Genomic DNA, 27,661 nt, shown 5'->3' on the forward strand with positions numbered 1-27,661 from the left:
GACAGCAAGGAGTCACCACGGGCGGCAGTCCCGACGCATAGTCCTAGGGCCCAGGTCCTCCGAGAGAAAGAAAGAGAGAAGGAGAAAATTAGAGAGAGCCAAGATTTTCAAAATGTTCATAAATGACAAGCATGGTCAAATAATAATCAGGAATAAATCTCAGTTGGCTTTTCATAGCCGATCATTAAGAGTTGAAAACAGCAGGTCTGGGACAGGTAGGGGTTCCATAACCGCAGGCAGAACAGTTGAAACTGGAATAGCAGCAAGGCCAGGCGGACTGGGGACAGCAAGGAGTCACCACGGCCGGTAGTCCCGACGTATGGTCCTAGGGCTCAGGTCCTCCGAGAGAAAGAAAGAGAGAAGGAGAAAATTAGAGAGCGCCAAGATTTTCAAAATGTTCATAAATGACAAGCATGGTCAAATAATAATCAGGAATAAATCTCAGTTGGCTTTTCATAGCCGATCATTAAGAGTTGAAAACAGCAGGTCTGGGACAGGTAGGGGTTCCGTAACCGCAGGCAGAACAGTTGAAACTGGAATAGCAGCAAGGCCAGGCGGACTGGGAACAGCAAGGTGTCATCATGCCCGGTAGTCCTGACATATGGTCCTAGGGCTCAGGTTCTCAGAGAGAAAGAGAGAACGAAAGAATTAGAGAGAGCATACTTAAATTCACACAGGACACTGGATAAGACAGGAGAAGTACTCCAGGTAACCAACTGACCCTAGCCCCCCGACACATAAACTACTGCAGCATAAATACTGGAGGCTGAGACAGGAGCGGTCAGGAGACACTGTGGCCCCATCCGAAGAAACCCCCGGACAGGGCCAAACAGGAAGGATATAACCCCACCCACTTTGCCAAAGCACAGCCCCCGCACCACTAGAGGGAAATCCTCAACCACCAACATTACAATCCGGAGACAAGGCCGAGTATAACCCACAAAGGTCTCCACCACAGCACAAACCAAGGGGGGGGCGCCAACCCAGACAGGAAGATCACGTCAGTAACTCAACCCACTCAAGTGACGCACCCCTCCTAGGGACGGCATGAAAGAGCACCAGCAAGCCAGTGACTCAGCCCCTGTAACAGGGTTAGAGGCAGAGAATCCCAGTGGAGAGAGGGGAACCGGCCTGGCAGAGACAGCAAGGGCGGTTCGTTGCTCCAGAGCCTTTCCGTTCACCTTCACACTCCTGGGCCAGACTACACTCAACCATATGACCTACTGAAGAGATAAGTCTTCAGTAAAGACTTAAAGGTTGAGACCGAGTCTGCGTCTCTCACATGGGTAGGCAGACTGTTCCATAAAAATGGAGATCTATAGGAGAAAGCCCTGCCTCCCGCTGTTTGCTTAGAAATTCTAGGGACAATTAGGAGGCCTGCGTCTTGTGACCGTAGCGTACGTATTGGTATGTACGGCAGGACCAACTCGGAAAGATAGGTAGGAGCAAGCCCATGTAACGCTTTATAGGTTAACAGTAAAACCTTGAAATCAGCCCTTGCCTTAACAGGAAGCCAGTGTAGGGAAGCTAGCACTGGAGTAATATGATCAAATTTCTTGGTTCTAGTCAGGATTCTAGCAGCCGTATTTAGCACTAACTGAAGTTTATTTAGTGCTTTATCCGGGTAGCCGGAAAGTAGAGCATTGCAGTAGTCTAACCTAGAAGTAACAAATGCATGGATTAATTTTTCTGCATCATTTTTGGACAGAAAATTTCTGATTTTTGCAATGTTACGTAGATGGAAAAAAGCTGTCCTTGAAACAGTCTTGATGTGTTCGTCAAAAGAGAGATCAGGGTCAAGAGTAACGCCGAGGTCCTTCACAGTTTTATTTGAGACGACTTTACAACCATCAAGATGAATTGTCAGATTTAACAGAAGATCTCTTCATATAGAATCACACTACACATATAGAATCACACTACATATAGAATCACACTACACATAGAATCACACTACATATAGAATCACACTATATATAGAATCACACTATACATATAGAATCACACTACACATATAGAATCACACTACATATAGAATCACACTACATATATAATCACACCACATATAGAATCACACTACACATATAGAATCACACTACATATAGAATCACACTATACATATAGAATCACACTACACATATAGAATCACACTACATATAGAATCACACTACATATAGAATCACACTATATATAGAATCACACTATACATATAGAATCACACTACACATATAGAATCACACTACATATAGAATCACACTATACATATAGAATCACACTACACATATAGAATCACACTATACATATAGAATCACACTACATATAGAATCACACTATACATATAGAATCACACTTCATATAGAATCACACTACACATATAGAATCACACTATACATATAGAATCACACTATACATATAGAATCACACTACATATAGAATCACACTACACATATAGAATCACACTTCATATAGAATCACACTATACATATAGAATCACACTTCATATAGAATCACACTATACATATAGAATCACACTTCATATAGAATCACACTACATATAGAATCTACATATAGAATCACACTATACATATAGAATCACACTATACATATAGAATCACACTACACATATAGAATCTACATATAGAATCACACTATATATAGAATCACACTATACATATAGAATCACACTACACATAGAATCACACTACACATATAGAATCACACTACATATAGAATCACACTATACATATAGAATCACACTATACATATAGAATCACACTATACATATAGAATCACACTATACATATAGAATCACGCTACATATAGAATCACACTACATATAGAATCACACCACATATAGAATCACACTACATATAGAATCACACCACATATAGAATCACACTTCATATAGAATCACACTATACATATAGAATCACACTTCATATAGAATCACACTACACATATAGAATCACACTTCATATAGAATCACTATATATACAGAATCACATTATATATACAGAATCACACTACATACTGAAACACACTACACATATAGAATCACACTACATATATAATCACACTAAACATATAGAATTGCTTTACATATAGAATCACACTTCATATAGAATCACACTACATATAGAATCACACTACACATATAGAATCACACTATATATACAGAATCACACTACATATATAGAATCACACTACACATATAGAATCACACCACATATAGAATCACGCTACATATTGAATCGTGAGAATTGCAATACATATCGTATCGACACCTAAGTATAGTGATAATATTGTATTTTGAGGTCCCTGGCATTTCCCAGCCCTAGAAGACACTCTATGGATTGAAATGTAACTTTTTGTTATTGACTAATTAAAATGGTCTATGCGTAGAGATAATGATTACTGAGTATGCACTAATTTCCATTCTGGTTGGCTCAGTTGGTAGATTATGGCACTTGCAACACCCGAGTTGTGGGTTTAATTTCCACGGGGGACCAGTACAAATGAAAATGTATACACTCACTAATGTAAGTTGCTCTGGATAAGAGCGTCTGCAAAATAACAAAACATTTAAATGTAAAATACTTGGAAGTGAGATTACATTTCATTTTTACTGGTGTAATAGCGCAGACTGTCCAGTTGGGGGTGCTGTGGGGTAAGACTTAGCTCCAGTATGTTCTTTCTAGCAGCCTCACGCAGACAGGTTGTATGGAACAGCTGGGTTTGACAAGAAAAGACAACATTAAAGGATAAGCTATGATATCTGTTTAACTTTTCCCCAGGGGCCCACACCCTGGAAGAGATGATTGTGATTTCTGTGTGCGTGCGTGCTTGTTTGCCTGCTTGCTTACCTGTGATGGGTACTAACTTCTAAACTTAACATGAATAAGGATATTTGATATTTTATCATATTAGAACTGAGAGAGAAAGGGGAAAGTTTACATTCTGTCACAACATGTTATTGTTCTACACCAGGTATGCTATGGAGAGGACAAGGGCCACAGTCTGGTTCAAGTCAACAGGACAGCCGTGAGTTGAGGAGGAGTGAGGAATTTTGGCAGAGGTCAGGTCAGATGAAGTGAGAAAGAACAGGCATCACTAAAGTCCTGTCTAGCAACAGAGATGTATTGGCAGGCCAGATGTGTAAGGAGGAGACTCAGCATGGGAGGAAGGTTTAAATATATGTGCTTGTGTAAATATGTCTTTGTCTTATGCAGCTGTGTGACACAGTGGGTGAATAAACTTGGTTTGAGCATAACTAGTCCTCCGTGAATTCTACTCTGTTTGTCAGAACCTAACACCTGCCTTCCTACATGTGTGTATTAGGTGGGGGTTTTGGTTGATACAAATATCTCTGTAAGAACCTCAATAATAATCAGTCACTGTGTATACAATGAGTCCAGCCCACAGAATGGCATCCAATTGGCTGTAGAGAAAGAGAATAAAAGGCTGTTGATGCAGTGAAATGAGCTGAGGGATTGAGACCTCTATCCAACTGGGACATCTGACCAGCCAGGTAAACTCAAGGCTTCGGATGCGATTTAAACCTGACACTGAAGGGCACGAAGGTCATTGATGTGGCGCTGAGCTGTAAAAAGGTCCTACAAAGCTAATAAAGAAATATCTTTGTTTGCTCGACTATGAGCCTGGTGACATATTATTTCTGGCTTTACCTTATTGAAAATGCATGGACGTTCATATAAAGCATCTCCCAATGACAGTAGAATAGAGCACCTTTGTTTGTTTAATGAGGGGCAGTGTCTGTGTTTTCTCCTGTTGCACTGACACAGTTGTCATGGTGATGGGATTATCATAGGGGCGCAGGCAGAGTCAGCGGGAGGCGGAACACTGCCTGATCCCCAGCATGCCCTTAGCCCCCGCCAGGGAAACGTCCAGATGTTTCTTCTGTCAGCAGTATCGGGGTAAAAACAACAGGTCTCTCGAGTGGCGCAGTGGTCTAAAAAAATAATTTAAAAAAACAGGTCTCTGTTTTCAGTGAGCTGGCCATATGTTGCTGCTATTAAGCTCCCTGTGCAGAAAGCTGAACCAGGCCTGCAGGCAGACAGACCAGGCAGACAGACAGACAGACCAGGCAGGCAGACCAGGTAGGCAGGCAGACCAAGCAGGCAGGCAGACTAGGCAGGCAGACAGACCAGGCAGACAGACCAGGCAGGCAGACAGACCAGGCAGGCAGACAGACCAAGCAGACAGACCAGGCAGGTAGACAGACCAGTCAAACAGACAAGGTAGGCAGGCAGACAGACCAGGCAGACAGACCAGGCAGGCAGACCAGGCAGACAGACCAGGCAGGCAGACCGACCAGCAGCCAGACAGACCAAGCAGACAGACAGACCAGGCCGGGAACCCGCTCATTCAGCACATTTACTGAAGAGAGGAGGAGCAGGAAGGAGGAGGCTGTCTATTCTGAATGTTGTGTGGTGATCTTTCTGGTGCCCAGAGCTGCCAAGGCATCACCCAGGTGTGCGTTACACAGAGTGGAAGAGGAGAAGTCCAGTAGCTGTCAGACTCATGCTGGTTCCCAGACTTGCCCTCTACAAGATCATCAGCAGACTCCATCACCATCATCTATCGTCCTCTGACCAGCTCCCTCCACTCAAGCCATGAACTGACTCAAGACTTGGCCTCTGTTAGTTGACCCAGCCATGATATATCCACTTATGAAGTGCTTTGAGATGTCTATTATGAAAGAAGTTTAATAAATTATTATTTGTGTTAGTGTTGCTACTCTCTCTATCTCTCTCTCTTTCTCTATCCCTCTGTCTCTCTCTGTCTCTCTCTCTATCCATCCCTCTATCTCTTTCTTTCTCACTCTCTCTCGCTCTCTTTCTCTATCCCTCTGTCTCTCTCTTTATCCATCCCTCTATCTCTTTCTTTCTCACTCTCTCTCGCTCTCTTTCTCTCGCAGAGGCACAAAAGTGGGCATACAACCACTGCATCATAATTTGATCCAACACTCTCAAAAATCTCAAGTATGTGCCTATCCTAATGCTTGAGTTCCCAAGGACTTAGTGATGAGAATACTATTCAGTACAGTACCACCATCGTTCCCCTCTGTGAGCTTCAGTAGGGATCCTGATTGAATATTTAGACAGCTAAGCCTGACGCTGCTCTATACAATCATGTAGTAAGAGGGAATGACTGAATGGGAGAGAAACAGCTATTTGGGCTCAGACACAGCACACCCTCTAAACCCTGTTCTGTTTGGGCTCAGACACAGCACACCCTCTAAACCCTGTTATGTTTGGGCTGAGACACAGCACACCCTCTAAACCCTGTTCTGTTTGGGCTCAGACACAGCACACCCTCTAAACCCTGTTCTGTTTGGGCTGAGACACAGCACACCCTCTAAACCCTGTTCTGTTTGGGCTGAGACACAGCACACCCTCTAAACCCTGTTCTGTTTGGGCTGAGACACAGCACACCCTCTAAACCCTGTTCTGTTTGGGCTGAGACACAGCACACCCTCTAAACCCTGTTCTGTTTGGGCTGAGACACAGCACACCCTCTAAACCCTGTTCTGTTTGGGCTGAGACACAGCACACCCTCTAAACCCTGTTCTGTTTGGGCTGAGACACAGCACACCCTCTAAACCCTGTTCTGTTTGGGCTGAGACACAGCACACCCTCTAAACCCTGTTCTGTTTGGGCTCAGACACAGCACACCCTCTAAACCCTGTTCTGTTTGGGCTCAGACACAGCACGCCCTCTAAACCCTGTTCTGTTTGGGCTCAGACACAGCACACCCTCTAAACCCTGTTCTGTTTGGGCTCAGACACAGCACACCCTCTAAACCCTGTTCTGTTTGGGCTCAGACACAGCACGCCCTCTAAACCCTGTTCTGTTTGGGCTCAGACACAGCACACCCTCTAAGGCAAATGGAGAGAGTAGTTGTACCTGCAGGCAACAGAGTTTACGGAGTGTGTTGCCATCTAGATGTCAGTAGAACTGCGCTGGGCTCTTCAGACATTATTTATTGTGTACATTCTATTTGGGAGCCTCTGTGTTCTGTGTTCTGTGCTGCATTTGGGGAGCCACACTGTCTGATGGGTGTCTAGGGAGCTGCCTGTGCATGGCTTGTTCCAAGTCTTTTACTAACTAGTCCTCCTGGGTCCTCCCGAATCCTGCTCACAGGTGATATGTGGTATGATTTCAGACACAGCCCTGGACAGTATAGGAATATTCAATGTCTTTGCAAGACAGGTTGAATTAGATGTCACATAAAATAGATTCACCTCGCCACACTAGGCTGTCAGTAGGCCCATCTTATAAGGATTGATTTGAGAAACAGAAAAGGTTTTTCCCTGGTTCACAGCTGATGCACAGGAGCTTTTTCATTAGAGATTAAATGCAGTGTAAAAAGTCTTACTGGTCTACTTATAGACAGCAGTCTCTGGCAGTATCTGGTCTACTTATAGACAGCAGTCTCTGGCAGTATCTGGTCTACTTATAGACAGCAGTCTCTGGTAGTATCTGGTCTACTTATAGACAACAGTCTCTGGTAGTATCTGGTCTACTTATAGACAGCAGTCTCTGGTAGTATCTGGTCTACTTATAGACAACAGTCTCTGGTAGTATCTGGTCTACTTATAGACAGCAGTCTCTGGCAGTATCTGGTCTACTTATAGACAGCAGTCTCTGGCAGTATCTGGTCTACTTATAGACAGCAGTCTCTGGCAGTATCTGGTCTACTTATAGACAGCAGTCTCTGGCAGTATCTGGTCTACTTATAGACAGCAGTCTCTGGTAGTATCTGGTCTACTTATAGACAGCAGTCTCTGGTAGTATCTGGTCTACTTATAGACAGCTGTCTCTGGCAGTATCTGGTCTACTTATAGACAGCAGTCTCTGGCAGTATCTGGTCTACTTATAGACAGCAGTCTCTGGCAGTATCTGGTCTACTTATAGACAACAGTCTCTGGTAGTATCTGGTCTACTTATAGACAGCAGTCTCTGGTAGTATCTGGTCTACTTATAGACAGCAGTCTCTGGTAGTATCTGGTCTACTTATAGACAGCAGTCTCTGGTAGTATCTGGTCTACTTATAGACAGCAGTCTCTGGTAGTATCTGGTCTACTTATAGACAGCAGTCTCTGGCAGTATCTGGTCTACTTATAGACAGCAGTCTCTGGTAGTATCTGGTCTACTTATAGACAGCAGTCTCTGGCAGTATCTGGTCTACTTATAGACAGCAGTCTCTGGTAGTATCTGGTCTACTTCTTGACAACAGTCTCTGGCAGTATCTGGTCTACTTATAGACAGCAGTCTCTGGTAGTATCTGGTCTACTTATAGACAGCAGTCTCTGGCAGTATCTGGTCTACTTATAGACAACAGTCTCTGGTAGTATCTGGTCTACTTATAGACAGCAGTCTCTGGTAGTATCTGGTCTACTTATAGACAGCAGTCTCTGGTAGTATCTGGTCTACTTATAGACAGCAGTCTCTGGTAGTATCTGGTCTACTTATAGACAGCAGTCTCTGGCAGTATCTGGTCTACTTATAGACAGCAGTCTCTGGCAGTATCTGGTCTACTGCCAGTCCTTGTCATAATGGTTCTTTCACAGAGAGGGCTCATTTCCTCAGAGATTGATCAAAAACAGATGAAACAAAAGGTTAAGTGATGCAGTGATATTGTCTTTGTTCAGAAATGTTTACCTGAAATTGATTGCTGCCTTTAAGTAATCTTTTGTTAAGGTTTTTAAACTACTTTGCATTTCTCCTTTTTGTGCACAACAGGAAGTATGTGTCATTTCACTATGAATGAATGATTTAATGCGAGTCAAGGACCTGTTTTTCTATCTAAGAATTAGGCTTTGGCTATTGATTCCTGGCTTGCATGGAACTAGAAATAAAGACAACAAAGGGTAGGATTGGAAAGCATTAATGAAGTGTAGAAATGAACTGGTCATGTGACATCTGTCAATGAGTCAAATGTATTGATGAATGTTGCGTCTGGCGAGATAGGCAGAGATTAAAGAGCGAGAGAGGACCGTGGGACGGGTCACTCTGTCATCATCTGATCTGGCCTGGATGAATCACAGATATAGGGCCTCTGTCTCATGAGGACAGTTATTTCCCCAGGTCTTTGCTGTAAATGACAATGTATTCCCAGTCAACTCAACTGGTAAAATAAGAAATAAATAAAATACAATTAAAATGACACACAACCCACTATACAGGAGTAGGCTATAGGGAAAATACAAATCCTTTGAGCCATACATGTGAAATGCATGCTGGTATTATTATGACTTGGCATGGTCATAAATAATGTCTGAATTATTTTACATTTTATCTTCTTGATTTAGTATCCAGCATGTACAGTTGGCCCACACAAAACGGTGTTTGACAGCAATATCAAAAACCCAAACCATGTTAGTGTATGTTGTATGTGATTCTGCAATGTTATTGTTGCTGTTTTCATGGATCCCAGCCCAGGACTAAAACAATAATTTTCACTGGGGACCAGTAAAACTACACATTTCACTGCATCTATCCGGTGTATGTGACAATAAAACATAACATTTTATTAGTATTTCTTAGGTTTCTTAAAATAAACTAGACACATTCTGTAAGTAATATGGCATCCTATTTTACAACTGTTGAAAGAGAGAGAGAATGTTTCTATTGGTATTATATCATGTAGATTCCCTGTCAACAACACAGCATTCATCATCATCATCGTTCAGAAGAGAATTCAGGTCTAGATATTCTGCCTTCTCTTCTGAACGATGATGACTATACCTCCTACTCATGGGGATCATCATCAGAGAGAGACAGAGAGAGAGAGAGAGAGAGAGAGAGAGAGAGAGACACAGACAGACAGACAGACAGACAGACAGACAGACAGACAGAGACAGAGACACAGAGAGAGAGAGAGAGAGAGAGAGAGAGAGAGAGAGAGAGAGAGAGAGAGAGAGAGAGAGAGAGAGAGAGAGAGAGACAGAGACAGAGACAGAGACAGAGAGGGAGAAAAGCGTTTGGAAAGTATTCAGACCCCTTGACTTTTTCCACATTCTGTTACGTTACAGCCTTATTCAGAATGGCTTACATTTTCCCCCTCATCAATTTAACACAGTACCCCATAATGACAAAGCAAATGTATTGATAAAAAAAACTGAAATATGACATTTGCATAAGTATTCAGACCCTTTCCTCAGTACTTTGTTGAAGCACCTTTGGCAGCGATTACAGCCTCGACTCTTCTTGGGTATGATGCTACAAGCTTGGCACACCTGTATTTGGGGAGTTTCTCCCATTCTTCTCTGCAGATCCTCTCAAGCTCTGTCAGGTTGGATGGGGAGCGTCGCTGCACAGCTATTTTTAGGACTCTCCAGAGATGTTCGATCAGGTTCAAGTCTGGGCTTTGTCTGGGCCATTCAAGGACATTCAGAGACTTGTCCCGAAGCCACTCCTGCGTTGTGTTGGCTGTGTGCTTGTCCTGTTGGAAGGTGAACCTTCACTCTGGAGCAGGTTTTCATCAAGGATCTCTCTGTACTTTGCTCCGTTCATCTTTCCCTCGATCCTGACTAGTCTCCCAGTCCCTGCTGCTGAAAAACATCCCCACAGCATGATGCTGCCACCACCATGCTTCACCGTTGGGATGGTGCAAGGTTTCCTCCAGATGTGACACTTGGCATTCAGGCCAAAGCGTTCAATTTTGGTTTCATCAGACTAGATATTCTTGTTTCTAGTGGTCTGAGAGTCATTTAGGTGCCTTTTGGCACACTCCAAGCATCTGTCATGTGCCTTTTGCTGAGGAGTGGCTTCCGTCTGGCCACTCTACTATAAAGGCCTGATTTGATGGAGTGCTGCAGAGATGGCTGTCCTTCTGGAAGGTTCTCCCATCTCCACAGAAGAACTCTGGAGCTCTGACAGAACTCCAGAGTTCTCCCCAGACTGCTCAGTTTGGCCAGGCCGCCAGCTCTAGGAAGAGTCTAGGTGATTCCAAACGTCTTCCATTTAAGAATGGAGGCCACTGTGTTCTTGGGGACCTTCTCTGAGCTCTACAGACAAGTCCTTCGTTGGTCCTTGGTTTTTGCTCTGACATGCACTGTCAACTGTGGAACCTTATAGACAGGTGTGTGCCTTTCCAAATCATGTCCAACCAATTGAATTTACAACAGGTGGACTCCAATCAAGTTGTAGAAACATCTCAAGGATGATCAATGGAAACAGGATGCACCTGAGATCAATTAAAATTTTAGCAAAGGGTCTGAATACTCATGTCAATAAGGTATTTCAGTTTTTTGCTCTGGCCCAATCCATCGGTTTCCGGGACCAATCAGATCCAGACTCATTGCGGAGAAGAAAGGAATGTCCGTGAGCGTGGCGTAGCGTTTGGCCGGAGCAAGGAGTTTGTGAAGCCAGGCTCTCTCACCCTCTTCTTCCCATCCTCCTCTTCCTCTCCTCTATTTTACTCTACCTTGCAGCTCCGGTCCGAACCCCCTCCTGCCTAAAATAGACGGGCTCTCTTCCTAACAGCAGTTTGTGAAGCATATTGAGGTGTCTAGTGGCAAAACTGATTTTCTAAATCATTCCCCTCTCGTTGCTAATTCAGACTGCTATTAAAACATTCTCCACAAGAGAACCTCTGAGACCTCACCACCTGAAGAGAATACATCTCCAATAGTACCCTTATAATCATTCTATAGTTTTACCATTCTTTTCTTCAGAATAGGTCTGTGTCTGAGCAGCTACACTTTTAGAACAAAGGGTTCCAAAAGGGTACTTCGGCTGTCCCCATAGGAGAACCCTTTTTGGTTGCTGGCAGAACCCTTTTTGGTTCCTGGCAGAACCCTTTTTGGTTCCTGGCAGAACCCTTTTTGGTTTCATGTAGGGGTTTCATGTAGAACCCTCTGTTTGAAGGGTTCTACTTGGAACCTGAAAGGGTTCTACCTGGAACCAAAAATGGTTCTTCAAAGGTTTCTCCTATGGGGACAGCCGAAGAACCATTTAAGGTTCTAGATAGCAACTTGTGTACACAAAACAGTCCTGTTTCCCAGTTATTCAGGAGGGCAGTTGTGACAGTTCTGCAGTCAGTCATGTCTTGTTGTATCACATTGTTCTATACAATACAATGACTCTGTTAGCTGATCCCAGGTCAGAGTCCTATGTGGACAGCCAAATAACCCTGTACTACTGTAGTAGCCCAGTCTTATGAGCAGGGTGGATGGCTAGTAAGCATAGCACTGCACAGCTAAGCCTGTGAAGCTGTGGACCTAGCTACTTCCCCTGGTTGAGCGGAGCACACCGACTGGGGTGGTGGCTCTGGGCTCGGGTTGGATGGAGGAGGGCCAGGCAATGGAGAGATGGAGAGAGAGAAGGGGGGATGGGAGAGAGGAAACACACCAGGATTATTCCCCATAGCCACTGCAGCAGCAGCCAGGAGCGAGGAGGGCACAGGGGGCAGGTTGAACGACAGAGACAATTTGGAGGCAGACTCTGGATCCAGCATGTTCTCTGTGGAGGACAACACTGTGTGTTCTCATCAGGCTCCATCCCCCAGGCCATGTAATTATGACGCCATCTACAAGAGAGATTGTGTGTTAAAATAAAGCCATTACTGTCTGGGTGTTTCTGATGCTCAGTGCTTGAAGCAGGTGTCCCATTATAATAGAATGTGCTGGAATACTCTGCATTATACACTCCAATGACTGATGTAATGATGATTCTGAGATCACACTTAGGTGTGTGCACACACACACACACACACACACACACACACACACACACACACACACACACACACACACACACACACACACACACACACACACACACACTAGGCCTGGGAATTGCCAGGGACCTCACGAGACGATATTATCACTATACTTAGGTGCCGATACGACATGTATTGTGATCCTATATGCAGTGTGATTCTATATGTAGTGTGATTCTATATGCAGTGTGATTCTATATGCAGTGTGATTCTATATGTAGTGTGATTCTATATGTAGTGTGATTCTATATGTGTAGTGTGATCCTATATGCAGTGTGATTCTATATGTAGTGTGATTCTATATGTAGTGTGATTCTATATGTGTAGTGTGATTCTATATGCAGTGTGATTCTATATGTAGTGTGATTCTATATGTAGTGTGATTCTATATGTGTAGTGTGATTCTATATGCAGTGTGATCCTATATGCAGTGTGATCCTATATGTGTAGTGTGATTCTATATGTATAGTGTGATTCTATATGCAGTGTGATTCTATATGTAGTGTGATTCTATATGTAGTGTGATTCTATATGTGTAGTGTGATTCTATATGCAGTGTGATCCTATATGTAGTGTGATCCTATATGCAGTGTGATTCTATATGTAGTGTGATTCTATATGTGTAGTGTGATTCTATATGCAGTGTGATCCTATATGCAGTGTGATCCTATATGTGTAGTGTGATTCTATATGTATAGTGTGATTCTATATGTGTAGTGTGATTCTATATGTGTAGTGTGATTCTATATGTGGTGTGATTCTATATGTGTAGTGTGATTCTATATGTGTAGTGTGATTCTATATGTATAGTGTGATTCTATATGCAGTGTGATCCTATATGTGTAGTGTGATTCTATATGTGTAGTGTGATTCTATATGTGTAGTGTGATTCTATATGTATAGTGTGATTCTATATGCAGTGTGATCCTATATGTGTAGTGTGATTCTATATGTGTAGTGTGATTCTATATGTGGTGTGATTCTATATGTGTAGTGTGATTCTATATGTGTAGTGTGATTCTATATGTGTAGTGTGATTCTATATGTATAGTGTGATTCTATATGTAGTGTGATTCTATATGTGTAGTGTGATTCTATATGTATATTGTGATTCTATATGTAGTGTGATTCTATATGTGTAGTGTGATTCTATATGTGTAGTGTGATTCTATATGTGTAGTGTGATTCTATATGTGTAGTGTGATTCTATATGTGTAGTGTGATTCTATATGTGTAGTGTGATTCTATATGTATAGTAATTCTATATGTGTAGTGTGATTCTATATGTATAGTAATTCTATATGTAGTGTGATTCTATATGTGTAGTGTGATTCTATATGTGTAGTGTGATTCTATATGTGTAGTGTGATTCTATATGTGTAGTGTGATTCTATATGTATAGGTATTCTATATGTGTAGTGTGATTCTATATATATAGTTATTCTATATGTGTAGTGTGATTCGATGCTGTGATTTTATTGCGTTTCGATGTTCCAAACATGTTGCTCACTATATGTCTGCTGCAGAGGGACCAGAGAGAGACATGAGAAAAATAGTTTTGTTCAGCCATGGTCCTTAAAACAAATTACCTCCCTATTTAAAAAGAAACCGAGAACAAACTGTGAAGGAAAAATACTGCCGTTTGGATGCAAGTACAGCTGACTACCGCAAAAAATAATATTGCGATATTGTCAAAATAATATGATATATCGTTAAAAATAAAAAATAAAATTTCCCCCCATCACACACACACACACACACACACACACACACACACACACACACACACACACACACACACACACACACACACACACACACACACACACACACACACACACACACACACACAGGTAGAGGTTTCAGTCAACAGACTGCTGCTGTGGTTGTGTGTTCTGGAAGCTGAAGGTTTAATTAAATCAGTCAGATTGTTGATCTCAGTCTGGGCTCCTTCAAAGCTTTCCCCTACAGTATCATTGCAGAAAAAAAGTACGTCTCTGCAAGCCCCTTAGACCATTGTGTGTGTGTGTGTGTGTGTGTGTGTGTGTGTGTGTGTGTGTGTGTGTGTGTGTGTGTGTGTGTGTGTGTGTGTGTGTGTGTGTGTGTGTGTGTGTGTGTGTGTGTGTGTGTGTGTGTGTGTCAGAGCTTTTGTTTGTGCGCGCTGCTGTGTGTCTGTCTGTCAGAAGACGCAGTAAAGAGTCATTTGGTTTACAGCCCTATAGTACCGCTGTTCCATCCTCCTTCCCCAGGACAGCAATGAGCTCTGCTTGTTAATGTCATCCATCAGAAGGCTCCTCTTAATGCAGTCTCTCAGTCTCTCTGTCTCTCTGTCTCTCAGTCTCCCAGTCTCTCAGTCTCTCAGTCTCTCAGTCTCCCAGTCTCTCAGTCTCCCAGTCTCTGTCTCTCTGTCTCTCAGTCTCTCAGTCTCCCAGTCTCTCAGTCTCCCAGTTTCCCAGTCTCTCAGTCTCTCAGTCTCTCAGTCACCCAGTCTCCCAGTCTCTCAGTCTCCCAGTCTCTCAGTCTCACAGTCTCTGTCTCCCAGTCTCTGTCTCCCAGTCTCTCAGTCTCTCAGTCTCCCAGTCTCTCAGTCTCCCAGTCTCTCAGTCTCCCAGTCTCCCAGTATCTCAGTCTCCCAGTCTCTCAGTCTCCCAGTCTCTGTCTCCCAGTCTCTCAGTCTCCCAGTCTCTCAGTCTCCCAGTCTCCCAGTCTCTCAGTCTCCCAGTCTCTCAGTCTCCCAGTCTCTCAGTCTCTCAGTCTCCCAGTCTCTCAGTCTCTCAGTCTCCCAGTCTCTCAGTCTCTCAGTCTCCCAGTCTCTCAGTCTCCCAGTCTCTCAGTCTCCCAGTCTCCCAGTCTCCCAGTCTCTCAGTCTCTCAGTCTCCCAGTCTCTCAGTCTCCCAGTCTCTCAGTCTCCCTGTCTCCCAGTCTCTGTCTCCCAGTCTCTCAGTCTCCCAGTCTCTCAGTCTCCCAGTCTCTCAGTCTCCCAGTCTCCCAGTCTCTCAGTCTCCCAGTCTCTGTCTCCCAGTCTCTCAGTCTCCCAGTCTCTCAGTCTCCCAGTCTCTCAGTCTCCCAGTCTCTCAGTCTCCCAGTCTCTGTCTCTCTGTCTCTCAGTCTCTCAGTCTCCCAGTCTCTCAGTCTCCCAGTTTCCCAGTCTTTCAGTCTCTCAGTCTCTCAGTCACCCAGTCTCCCAGTCTCTCAGTCTCCCAGTCTCTCAGTCTCACAGTCTCTGTCTCCCAGTCTCTGTCTCCCAGTCTCTCAGTCTCTCAGTCTCCCAGTCTCTCAGTCTCCCAGTCTCTCAGTCTCCCAGTCTCCCAGTATCTCAGTCTCCCAGTCTCTCAGTCTCCCAGTCTCTGTCTCCCAGTCTCCCAGTCTCTCAGTCTCCCAGTCTCCCAGTCTCTCAGTCTCCCAGTCTCTCAGTCTCCCAGTCTCTCAGTCTCTCAGTCTCCCAGTCTCTCAGTCTCTCAGTCTCCCAGTCTCTCAGTCTCTCAGTCTCCCAGTCTCTCAGTCTCCCAGTCTCTCAGTCTCCCAGTCTCCCAGTCTCCCAGTCTCTCAGTCTCTCAGTCTCCCAGTCTCTCAGTCTCCCAGTCTCTCAGTCTCCCTGTCTCCCAGTCTCTGTCTCCCAGTCTCTCAGTCTCCCAGTCTCTCAGTCTCCCAGTCTCTCAGTCTCCCAGTCTCCCAGTCTCTCAGTCTCCCAGTCTCTGTCTCCCAGTCTCTCAGTCTCCCAGTCTCTCAGTCTCCCAGTCTCTCAGTCTCCCAGTCTCCCAGTCTCTCAGTCTCTCAGTCTCTCAGTCTCCCAGTCTCCCAGTCTCTCAGTCTCCCAGTCTCTCAGTCTCTCAGTCTCTCAGTCTCCCAGTCTCTCAGTCTCCCAGTCTCTCAGTCTCTCAGTCTCCCAGTCTCTCAGTCTCTCAGTCTCTCAGTCTCCCACTTATAGAGCACATCACTGTGTGGTGATTCTGGAAATCAATGCCTTTTTAATTCCCTCTTCCTTTCCATATACGCTTCAGCGCCCAAATAGAATGATCATAATAGTTTGTTAAGCCCAGCATGAAGGCAAAAACAGATTCTATGCCATTTAGAGTGAATGTGAATACAGATGATTCATGGGCTGGTGAGGACTATCTCCTAAAAGGATTAGGGGTTGAGGGTATAGGTTTGTCATGGTGAGGGGACAATCAGATTGGGATATTCAACTGGTCACAGGTTTTGGCGTGGATGGAACTTCTATTCATTGTATGCATGAGTGACCCTCATTATTGGGGGATGTAGATAATGGAGGTGATTTATTCCCACCTAGCTGAAGGGTAGTGGGCTGTTAGATAACCTTTGCTATTGTCATGTTTTGTCTTTGATCTTCATGTCTTGTCCCTGTGCTTCCCTCTGCTGGTCTTATTAGGTTCTTTCCCTCTTTCTCTCTCTCTCTCCTCCTCCCTCTCTCCCTCTCCCGCTCTCTCTCTCTATCGTTCCGTTCCTGCTTCCAGCTGTTTCTCATTCTCCTAACGACCTCATTTACTCTTTCACACCTGTCCCCTATTTTGCCCTCTGATTAGAGTCCCTATTTCTCCCTCTGTTTTCCGCTTCTGTCCTGGTCGGATTCTTGTTTGATGTTTGCTGTTCCTGTGTCCTTGTTCCGCCCTGTCGTGTTTTTGCCTTCTTCAGATGCTGCGTGTGAGCAGGTGTCTATGTCAGCTACGGCCTGTGCCTTCCTGAAGCGACCTGCAGTCTGTGGTCGCGTCTCCTGTCGTTCCTCTCTACTGACGAGAGGATTTCAGTTTCCTGTTTTGGATTTACCTTTGATATATCCAGGAGAATCATTGTTTGTTTGATACTGGAATAAAGACTCTGTTACTATTACGTCGCTTTTGGGTCCTCATTCATCAGCATAACAGAAGAATCCGACCAAGATGGACCCAGCGACTATGGATTCTCTCAACACTGCCGTCGAGTTCCAGGGAGCAATGCTCGGCAGACACGAGCAGGAATTGTTTGCTGCTCGTCATGCCGTTGAGACCCTGGCCGCTCAGGTCTCCGATCTCTCTGGACAGTTTCAGAGTCTTCATCTCGTGCCACCAGCTACTTCCTGGTCTTCCGAGTCTCCGGAACCTAGGGTTAATAACCCACCATGTTACTCTGGGCAGCCCACTGAGTGTCGCTCCTTTCTCACCCAGTGTGATATTGTGTTCTCTCTCCAGCCCAACACGTACTCAAGAGAGAGAGCTCGGATCGCTTACGTCATATCACTCCTTACTGGTCGGGCTCGGGAGTGGGGCACAGCTATCTGGGAGGCAAGGGCTGAGTGTTCTAACGATTATCAGAACTTTAAAGAGGAGATGATACGGGTTTTTGATCGTTCAGTTTTTGGGAAGGAGGCTTCCAGGGCCCTGGCTTCCCTATGTCAAGGTGATCGATCCATAACGGATTACTCTATAGAGTTTCGCACTCTTGCTGCCTCCAGTGACTGGAACGAGCCGGCGTTGCTCGCTCGTTTTCTGGAGGGACTAAGGATGAGATTCTCTCCCGGGAGGTTCCTTCCAGCGTGGACTCTTTGATTGCACTCGCTATCCGCATAGAACGACGGGTAGATCTTCGTCACCGAGCTCGTGGAAGAGAGCTCGCGTTAACGGTGTTTCCCCTCTCCGCATCTCAACCATCTCCTCCCACCGGCTCAGAGACTGAGCCCATGCAGCTGGGAGGTATTCGCATCTCGACTAAGGAGAGGGAACGGAGAATCACCAACCGCCTTTGCCTCTATTGCGGTTCTGCTGGACATTTTGTCATGTCATGTCCAGTAAAAGCCAGAGCTCATCAGTAAGCGGAGGGCTACTGGTGAGCGCTACTACTCAGGTCTCTCCATCAAGATCCTGTACTACCTTGTCGGTCCATCTACGCTGGACCGGTTCGGCTGCTTCCTGCAGTGCCTTGATAGACTCTGGGGCTGAGGGTTGTTTTATGGACGAAGCATGGGCTCGGAAACATGACATTCCTCTCAGACAGTTAGGGAAGCCCACGCCCATGTTCGCCTTAGATGGTAGTCTTCTCCCCAGTATCAGATGTGAGACACTACCTTTAACCCTCACAGTATCTGGTAACCACAGTGAGACCATTTCCTTTTTGATTTTTCGTTCACCTTTTACACCTGTTGTTTTGGGTCATCCCTGGCTAGTATGTCATAATCCTTCTATTAATTGGTCTAGTAATTCTATCCTATCCTGGAACGTTTCTTGTCATGTGAAGTGTTTAATGTCTGCTATCCCTCCTGTGTCTTCTGTCCCCTCTACTCAGGAGGAACCTGGTGATTTGACAGGAGTGCCGGAGGAATATCATGATCTGCGCACGGTCTTCAGTCGGTCCAGAGCCAGCTCCCTTCCTCCTCACCGGTCGTATGATTGTTGTATTGATCTCCTTCCGGGGACCACTCCCCCTCGGGGTAGACTATACTCTCTGTCGGCTCCCGAACGTAAGGCTCTCGAGGATTATCTGTCTGTTTCTCTCGACGCCGGTACCGTGGTGCCTTCTTCCTCTCCCGCCGGAGCGGGATTTTTCTTTGTTAAGAAGAAGGACGGTACTCTGCGCCCCTGCGTGGATTATCGAGGGCTGAATGACATAACGGTTAAGAATCGTTATCCGCTTCCCCTTATGTCGTCAGCCTTCGAGATTTTGCAGGGAGCCAGGTTCTTTACTAAGTTGGACCTTCGTAACGCTTACCATCTCGTACGCATCAGAGAGGGGGACGAGTGGAAAACGGCGTTTAACACTCCGTTAGGGCATTTTGAATACCGGGTTCTGCCGTTCGGTCTCGCTAATGCTCCAGCTGTCTTTCAGGCATTAGTTAATGATGTACTGAGAGACATGCTGAACATTTTTGTTTTCGTTTACCTTGACGATATCCTGATTTTTTCACCGTCACTCGAGATTCATGTTCAGCACGTTCGACGTGTACTCCAGCGCCTTTTAGAGAATTGTCTCTACGTGAAGGCTGAGAAGTGCGCCTTTCATGTCTCCTCTGTCACATTTCTCGGTTCTGTTATTTCCGCTGAAGGCATTCAGATGGATCCCGCTAAGGTCCAGGCTGTCAGCGATTGGCCCGTTCCTAAGTCACGTGTCGAGTTGCAGCGCTTTCTCGGTTTCGCTAATTTCTATCGGCGTTTCATTCGTAATTTCGGTCAAGTGGCTGCCCCTCTCACAGCTCTGACTTCTGTCAAGACTTGCTTTAAGTGGTCCGGTTCCGCCCAGGGAGCTTTTGATCTCCTCAAGAAGCGTTTTACATCCGCCCCTATCCTTGTTACTCCTGACGTCACTAAACAATTCATTGTCGAAGTTGACGCTTCAGAGGTGGGCGTGGGAGCCATTCTGTCTCAGCGCTTCCAGTCTGACGATAAGGTCCATCCTTGCGCTTACTTTTCTCATCGCCTGTCGCCATCGGAACGCAACTATGATGTGGGTAACCGCGAACTGCTCGCCATCCGCTTAGCCATAGGCGAATGGCGACAGTGGTTGGAGGGGGCGACCGTTCCTTTTGTCGTTTGGACTGACCATAAGAACCTTGAGTACATCCGTTCTGCCAAACGACTTAATGCACGTCAGGCTCGTTGGGCGTTGTTTTTCGCTCGTTTCGAGTTCGTGATTTCCTATCGTCCGGGAAATAAGAACACCAAGCCTGATGCCTTATCCCGTCTCTTTAGTTCTTCTGTGGCTTCTACCGACCCCGAGGGGATTCTCCCTGAAGGGCGTGTTGTCGGGTTGACTGTCTGGGGAATTGAGAGACAGGTAAAGCAAGCACTCACTCACACTGCGTCGCCGCGCGCTTGTCCTAGTAACCTTCTGTTCGTTCCTGTCTCTACTCGTCTGGCTGTTCTTCAGTGGGCTCACTCTGCCAAGTTAGCTGGCCATCCCGGCGTTCGGGGTACGCTTGCTTCTATTCGCCAGCGGTTTTGGTGGCCTACTCAGGAGCGGGACACGCGCCGTTTCGTGGCTGCTTGTTCGGACTGCGCGCAGACTAAGTCAGGTAACTCTCCTCCTGCCGGTCGTCTCAGACCGCTTCCCATTCCTTCTCGACCATGGTCTCACATCGCCTTAGACTTTATTACCGGTCTGCCTTCGTCTGCGGGGAAGACTGTGATTCTTACGGTTATCGATAGGTTCTCTAAGGCGGCACATTTCATTCCCCTCGCTAAGCTTCCTTCCGCTAAGGAGACGGCACAAATCATAATTGAGAATGTGTTCAGAATTCATGGCCTCCCGTTAGACGCCGTTTCAGACAGAGGTCCGCAATTCACGTCACAGTTTTGGAGGGAGTTCTGTCGTTTGATTGGTGCTTCCGTCAGTCTCTCTTCCGGGTTTCATCCCCAGTCTAACGGTCAAGCAGAAAGGGCCAATCAGTCGATTGGTCGCATATTACGCAGCCTTTCGTTTCGAAACCCTGCGTCTTGGGCAGAACAGCTCCCCTGGGCTGAGTACGCTCACAACTCGCTTCCTTCGTCTGCTACCGGGCTATCTCCGTTTCAGAGTAGTCTTGGGTACCAGCCTCCTCTGTTCTCGTCCCAGCTCGCCGAGTCCAGCGTTCCCTCCGCTCAGGCTTTTGTCCAACGTTGTGAGCGCACCTGGAGGAGGGTCAGGTCTGCACTTTGCCGTTACAGGGCGCAGACTGTGAGAGCCGCCAATAAACGTAGGATTAGGAGTCCTAGGTATTGTCGCGGTCAGAGAGTGTGGCTTTCCACTCGTAACCTTCCCCTTACGACAGCTTCTCGCAAGTTGACTCCGCGGTTCATTGGTCCGTTCCGTGTCTCTCAGGTCGTCAATCCTGTCGCTGTGCGACTGCTTCTTCCGCGACATCTTCGTCGCGTCCACCCTGTCTTCCATGTCTCTTGTGTCAAGCCTTTTCTTCGCGCCCCCGTTCGTCTTCCCCCCCCCCCCCCCCCGTCCTTGTCGAGGGCGCTCCTATTTACAAGGTACGAAAGATCATGGACATGCGTTCTCGGGGACGTGGTCACCAGTACTTAGTGGATTGGGAGGGTTACGGTCCTGAGGAGAGGAGTTGGGTTCCATCTCGGGACGTGCTGGACCGTTCGTTGATTGATGATTTCCTTCGTTGCCGCCAGGGTTCCTCCTCGAGTGCGCCAGGAGGCGCTCGGTGAGTGGGGGGGTACTGTCATGTTTTGTCTTTGATCTTCATGTCTTGTCCCTGTGCTTCCCTCTGCTGGTCTTATTAGGTTCTTTCCCTCTTTCTCTCTCTCTCTCTCTCCTCCTCCCTCTCTCCCTCTCCCGCTCTCTCTCTCTATCGTTCCGTTCCTGCTTCCAGCTGTTTCTCATTCTCCTAACGACCTCATTTACTCTTTCACACCTGTCCCCTATTTTGCCCTCTGATTAGAGTCCCTATTTCTCCCTCTGTTTTCCGCTTCTGTCCTGGTCGGATTCTTGTTTGATGTTTGCTGTTCCTGTGTCCTTGTTCCGCCCTGTCGTGTTTTTGCCTTCTTCAGATGCTGCGTGTGAGCAGGTGTCTATGTCAGCTACGGCCTGTGCCTTCCTGAAGCGACCTGCAGTCTGTGGTCGCGTCTCCTGTCGTTCCTCTCTACTGACGAGAGGATTTCAGTTTCCTGTTTTGGATTTACCTTTGATATATCCAGGAGAATCATTGTTTGTTTGATACTGGAATAAAGACTCTGTTACTATTACGTCGCTTTTGGGTCCTCATTCATCAGCATAACAGCTATAGCAGAATGTTTCAACATGTAGGGGCAGGATTGGCAGGGGAACATCTCAGACAGACACCCACCCTCACCACCATGTCCAAATTCAACCAGGGGAAATGTAATTGGAAATTGGGTTTGTGAGAGAACACAAATGAGAAAACACACAGACACACACACTTTTTGGGGCAACAATTATCAGGAAGGATTAGGAAGCTTTTTTATTTTTTGTTTTGTTTTTGGAGATCAAATTGAGCAAATCTGTTGAAGTTTGACCACCATGTCCCCCTGATGTGAAGGGTGCATCCGTGCACACTGCCCCCGCGTGTTCGCAAATATCACTGTGATGCTGACGCAGGTCGACAGAGGCAACCTGTCGGGGAGGAGCCAATAATGCAATGCGCGAGTGGAGCAGTTGCAACAGCAGGCAGCAGTGGAGCACAGGGAGCCAAGATGGCGTCGCTGTGAGAGGGAGTGACTGACAGACAGAGAGAGAACCTTGCAGGGAGCACTGGGAGCCAAGATGGCGTCGTTGTGAGAGAGAGTGACTGACAGACAGAGAGAGAACCTTGCAGGGAGCACTGGGAGCCAAGATGGCGTCGTTGTGAGAGAGAGTGACTGACAGACAGAGAGAGAACCTTGCAGGGAGCACTGGGAGCCAAGATGGCGTCGTTGTGAGAGAGAGTGACTGACAGACAGAGAGAGAACCTTGCAGGGAGCACTGGGAGCCAAGATGGCGTCGCTGTAAGAGGGAGTGACTGACAGAGAGAGAGAACCTTGCAGGGAACACTGGGAGCCAAGATGGCATCGCTGTGAGAGGGAGTGACTGACAGACAGAGAGAGAACCTTGCAGGGAGCACTGGGAGCCAAGATGGCGTCACTGTAAGAGGGAGTGACTGACAGACAGAGAGAGAACCTTGCAGGGAACACTGGGAGCCAAGATGGCATCGCTGTGAGAGGGAGTGACTAACAGAGAGAGGCCCTTGCAGGCAGCAGTGGAGCACAGGGTGCCAAGGTGGCATCGTTGTGAGAGGGAGTGACTGACAGACAGAGAAAGACCCTTGCAGGCAGCAGTGGAGCACCCGGTGCGGTTTGGCGGCAAAGTCACACGTCGAGGCGAAACCGGGTGATCCTAGACGACAAGAGGAAACTGACCCTGCTATGCAAGCGGACTCAGGCAAAATAATGACCTGCTCACACACCCTTCTCTGCCTGCACTGATTTATGGCGCATCTGGCAATGGAGGGGAAAATGCGCAGATATAATCTTTCTGTTGGTTTTATAGTTCGTTTTCTCACACTTTAATCTGAGCGCCATCGTGCCTGACATCCAACGCCACACCTTCCAACGTCTCGAAAGGGACAGGCATTTCCCTCCTATCACATTGATTCGAACGGTGAGGTTTCTGCCTCTTTTTCACGTTCTTATTTCTGGAAAGGGTCGAATCATGACGAACAGCGTGCAGCTCGCGCCGACCCTGTGCTGAAGCGATGTTTCAGGACCATGGATACCTGTTTCTCTGTTTCTGGTTTACAAAATAAAAGCACAAATGGATGAAGAAATCGACACCCGCAAAATCAACAACAGCTTCCTCCGGGACCACAACTATGCAACTGAAGGTATCTATCCATATTGAATTAATACATATATCGCTTTAAAGAAAATGTAGGCTATAGAATGCGAACCGGTGTTCAACCGGCGGCATGTAGGCTATCATCGGAATTGTTCAAATGTAGTACACCGTTTTGGGGGTGCGGTGCGTGGCTTTTTAGGGACAACTGGTGTGTTACTGACTTGTCATATGGTTGAAATGACAATAACATGTGGTCAGTACTAATTACTGTAGGCCTGCAGTCTCTTTCTCAGAAAAGAGAGTAGAATAGAAGGAATGGCTGTCTTGCATTAACCTGTAGTGTGTCAGTGGTCAGTGGTGTGGCATTATCGAGATGTTCAGATATTAGAGAATGCACAATGCAGTCATGGATATGCTCATTTCTATCTATTCGGAATAAGTCACAGAAGCTACGCACATCCAGCTGCCTAAGAAGCGCGGGTCTTTAAGTCCAGAGTGGAGTCGGTGACACAATTCCCACAGGGAAATAGGCTAATCCTTCTGGTCAACTACACAACAGCAGATCACAAACAGTATTAGGATGACCATTTCATATCAACCACACGAGTAAATATTGATCGATACGCAATAATTCATTTAGAGAGTGAGATTACTTATTATTATTAGTAATAGTATCAGCATTTTAATCGGTAAACATTGTCTATAAACTATTGGGATTCCACCTGCTTTCTTAATGGTATGCTGTGTTTGTAGCAGAGCAACTCCTTGCGTGTGCAGTAACAGATTTATGGGCCGAGTTTTGCAGGTGTCAGAGTAGTGCAGGATACAACAAAGTATTTTAAGATGAAACATGAGACAATCCGATTTTTGCTTTTCAGAATTCAACTTTAGTTTTCTAAACATTTTGTCTTTTTTTTTATGTCAATCCTGAAATATGCAAGATAGCACAAAGAGAATGTTGGTCATTCCCATTTTGATTTCCATCTTGCACATGGCTTTGATCGATTGATTCAGGGCTATATCAACAGAAAGCAGATAAATCATACTGAGCAGCCCAGCCAGTGAGATGAGACACGAGAGAGCTGAAATACCCATAAAAGCTGAACCAGCAGACAGGCAGATGCCACTGGCTTCATACAGCTACGACACATAACACAAGATGAACTCTCATTTCTCTCGCCCAGTCTCTCCCCTCTGTAGTCAACCTCGTCGCTAAACTGCCTAGCTACTGCAATTTCCAGAAGGGCTTAACCTGTGCCCTTCTTTCCTACTGAAAGTGTTGTTGCATTGTCTCTGACTCGGGTGCTTTAGGGCATTTCCACGTTAAAAGCCACATAAGCTCTAACACATGAAGTTCATAGTAGAACATCACATTTGATGTCAAATGAAAACTAAGTGTCTATAAAACACATTTACATTTTAGTCATTTAGCAGACGCTCTTATCTCTTACAGTAGTGACATCGATCAGAAAAGTCTTACAAGATTTTAGAAATACATCAAAACACAATAATGTTGAATACCCCTGGCATCTTATATAACTATTTATATAATGTTGAATACCCCTGGCATCTTATATAACTATTTATATAATGTTGAATAACCCTGGCATCTTATATGACTATTTATATCATGTTGAATACCCCTGGCATCTTATATAACTATTTATATAATGTTGAATACCCCTGGCATCTTATATAACTATTTATATAATGTTGAATACCTCTGGCATCTTATATAACTATTTATATAATGTTGAATACCTCTGCCATCTTATATAACTATTTATATAATGTTGAATACCCCTGGCATCTTATATAACTATTTATATAATGTTGAATACCTCTGCCATCTTATATAACTATTTATATAATGTTGAATACCCCTGCCATCTTATATAACTATTTATATAATGTTGAATACCCCTGCCATCTTATATAACTATTTATATAATGTTGAATACCTCTGCCATCTTATATAACTATTTATATAATGTTGAATACCCCTGCCATCTTATATAACTATTTATATAATGTTGAATACCTCTGCCATCTTATATAACTATTTATATAATGTTGAATACCCCTGCCATCTTATATAACTATTTATATAATGTTGAATACCCCTGCCATCTTATATAACTATTTATATAATGTTGAATACCTCTGCCATCTTATATAACTATTTATATAATGTTGAATACCCCTGCCATCTTATATAACTATTTATATAATGTTGAATACCCCTGGCATCTTATATAACTATTTATATAATGTTAAATACCCCTGCCATCTTATATAACTATTTATATAATGTTGAATACCCCTGCCATCTTATATAACTATTTATATAATGTTGAATACCCCTGGCATCTTATATAACTATTTATATAATGTTGAATACCTCTGCCATCTTATATAGCTATTTATATAATGTTGAATACCCCTGCCATCTTATAAAACTATTTATATCATGTTGAATACCCCTGCCATCTTATAAAACTATTTATATAATGTTGAATACCTCTGCCATCTTATATAACTATTTATATAATGTTGAATACCCCTGCCATCTTATATAACTATTTATATAATGTTGAATACCCCTGCCATCTTATATAACTATTTATATAATGTTGAATAACCCTGGCATCTTATATAACTATTTATATAATGTTGAATACCTCTGCCATCTTATATAGCTATTTATATAATGTTGAATACCTCTGCCATATTATATAACTATTTATATAATGTTGAATACCCCTGCCATCTTATATAACTATTTATATAATGTTGAATACCTCTGCCATCTTATATAACTATTTATATAATGTTGAATACCCCTGCCATCTTATATAACTATTTATATAATGTTGAATACCCCTGGCATCTTATATCAATATTTATATAATGTTGAATACCCCTGCCATCTTATATAACTATTTATATAATGTTAAATACCCCTGCCATCTTATATAACTATTTATATAATGTTGAATACCCCTGCCATCTTATATAACTATTTATATAATGTTGAATACCCCTGCCATCTTATATAACTATTTATATAATGTTAAATACCCCTGCCATCTTATAGCAATATTTCTATGTAGTTTTGCTGAAATAATTTTCCTTCTGTAAGTTTAAGAAATATTCTCATTCTGATATCAAAACCCCCCATATCTTAAAGATATTTTCTAATTTCTCTCCATGAGGAGGGAGGATAATGAAAGTTCACAGAAGTAACAAGTAAAGGTAGATCTACCAATTAGTTATAGTGTTTTTACTGATAACATTTTGGTTTATTATCAAGTGATTAAAACACCAAATCGGTAACAGAATTACCAATTACCAGAATGACCTGCTACTGTTCTCCTTTCCACTGGCATACTGTTATGTTCATCTCATAGTTATTTTCTTCCTCTTTCTGTCTTCTGGTGGTCAAAGCAAGACAGTGAAAACAGTCTGGACAATTTCTCTCTCTCTCTCTCTCTCTCTCTCTCTCTCTCTCTCTCTCTCTCTCTCTCTCTCTCTCTCTCTCTCTCTCTCTCTCTGTCTTTCTTCTCTCGCTCTCTCTCTCTCCCTCTTTCTCTCCCTCTTTCTCTCCCTCTTTCTCTCCCTCTTTCTCTCCCTCTCCCTCTTTCTCTCCCTCTTTCTCTCT

At 44.6% G+C, this 27,661-nt stretch overlaps 1 protein-coding gene across 2 annotated transcripts in view; it reads left to right on the forward strand.

Moving 5' to 3' along the window:
* Positions 1 to 27,661, forward strand: part of LOC139537808 (serine/threonine-protein phosphatase 2A 55 kDa regulatory subunit B beta isoform) — a 139,473-nt gene that overhangs the window by 33,438 nt on the left and 78,374 nt on the right. The window contains exon 1 of one of the 2 annotated variants that reach the window (XM_071339605.1): positions 23,856 to 24,046. The exons of the other annotated variant lie outside the window; for it this stretch is intronic. Coding sequence (XP_071195706.1) covers positions 23,977 to 24,046 — 70 coding nt within the window. The 5' untranslated portion in view covers positions 23,856 to 23,976. Of the gene's footprint in view, positions 1 to 23,855; positions 24,047 to 27,661 lie in introns of those variants that run through there. 2 annotated transcript variants of the gene reach the window in all.

Source organism: Salvelinus alpinus, chromosome 13 (assembly GCF_045679555.1).
Source record: "Salvelinus alpinus chromosome 13, SLU_Salpinus.1, whole genome shotgun sequence".
Classification (NCBI taxonomy): domain Eukaryota; kingdom Metazoa; phylum Chordata; class Actinopteri; order Salmoniformes; family Salmonidae; genus Salvelinus; species Salvelinus alpinus.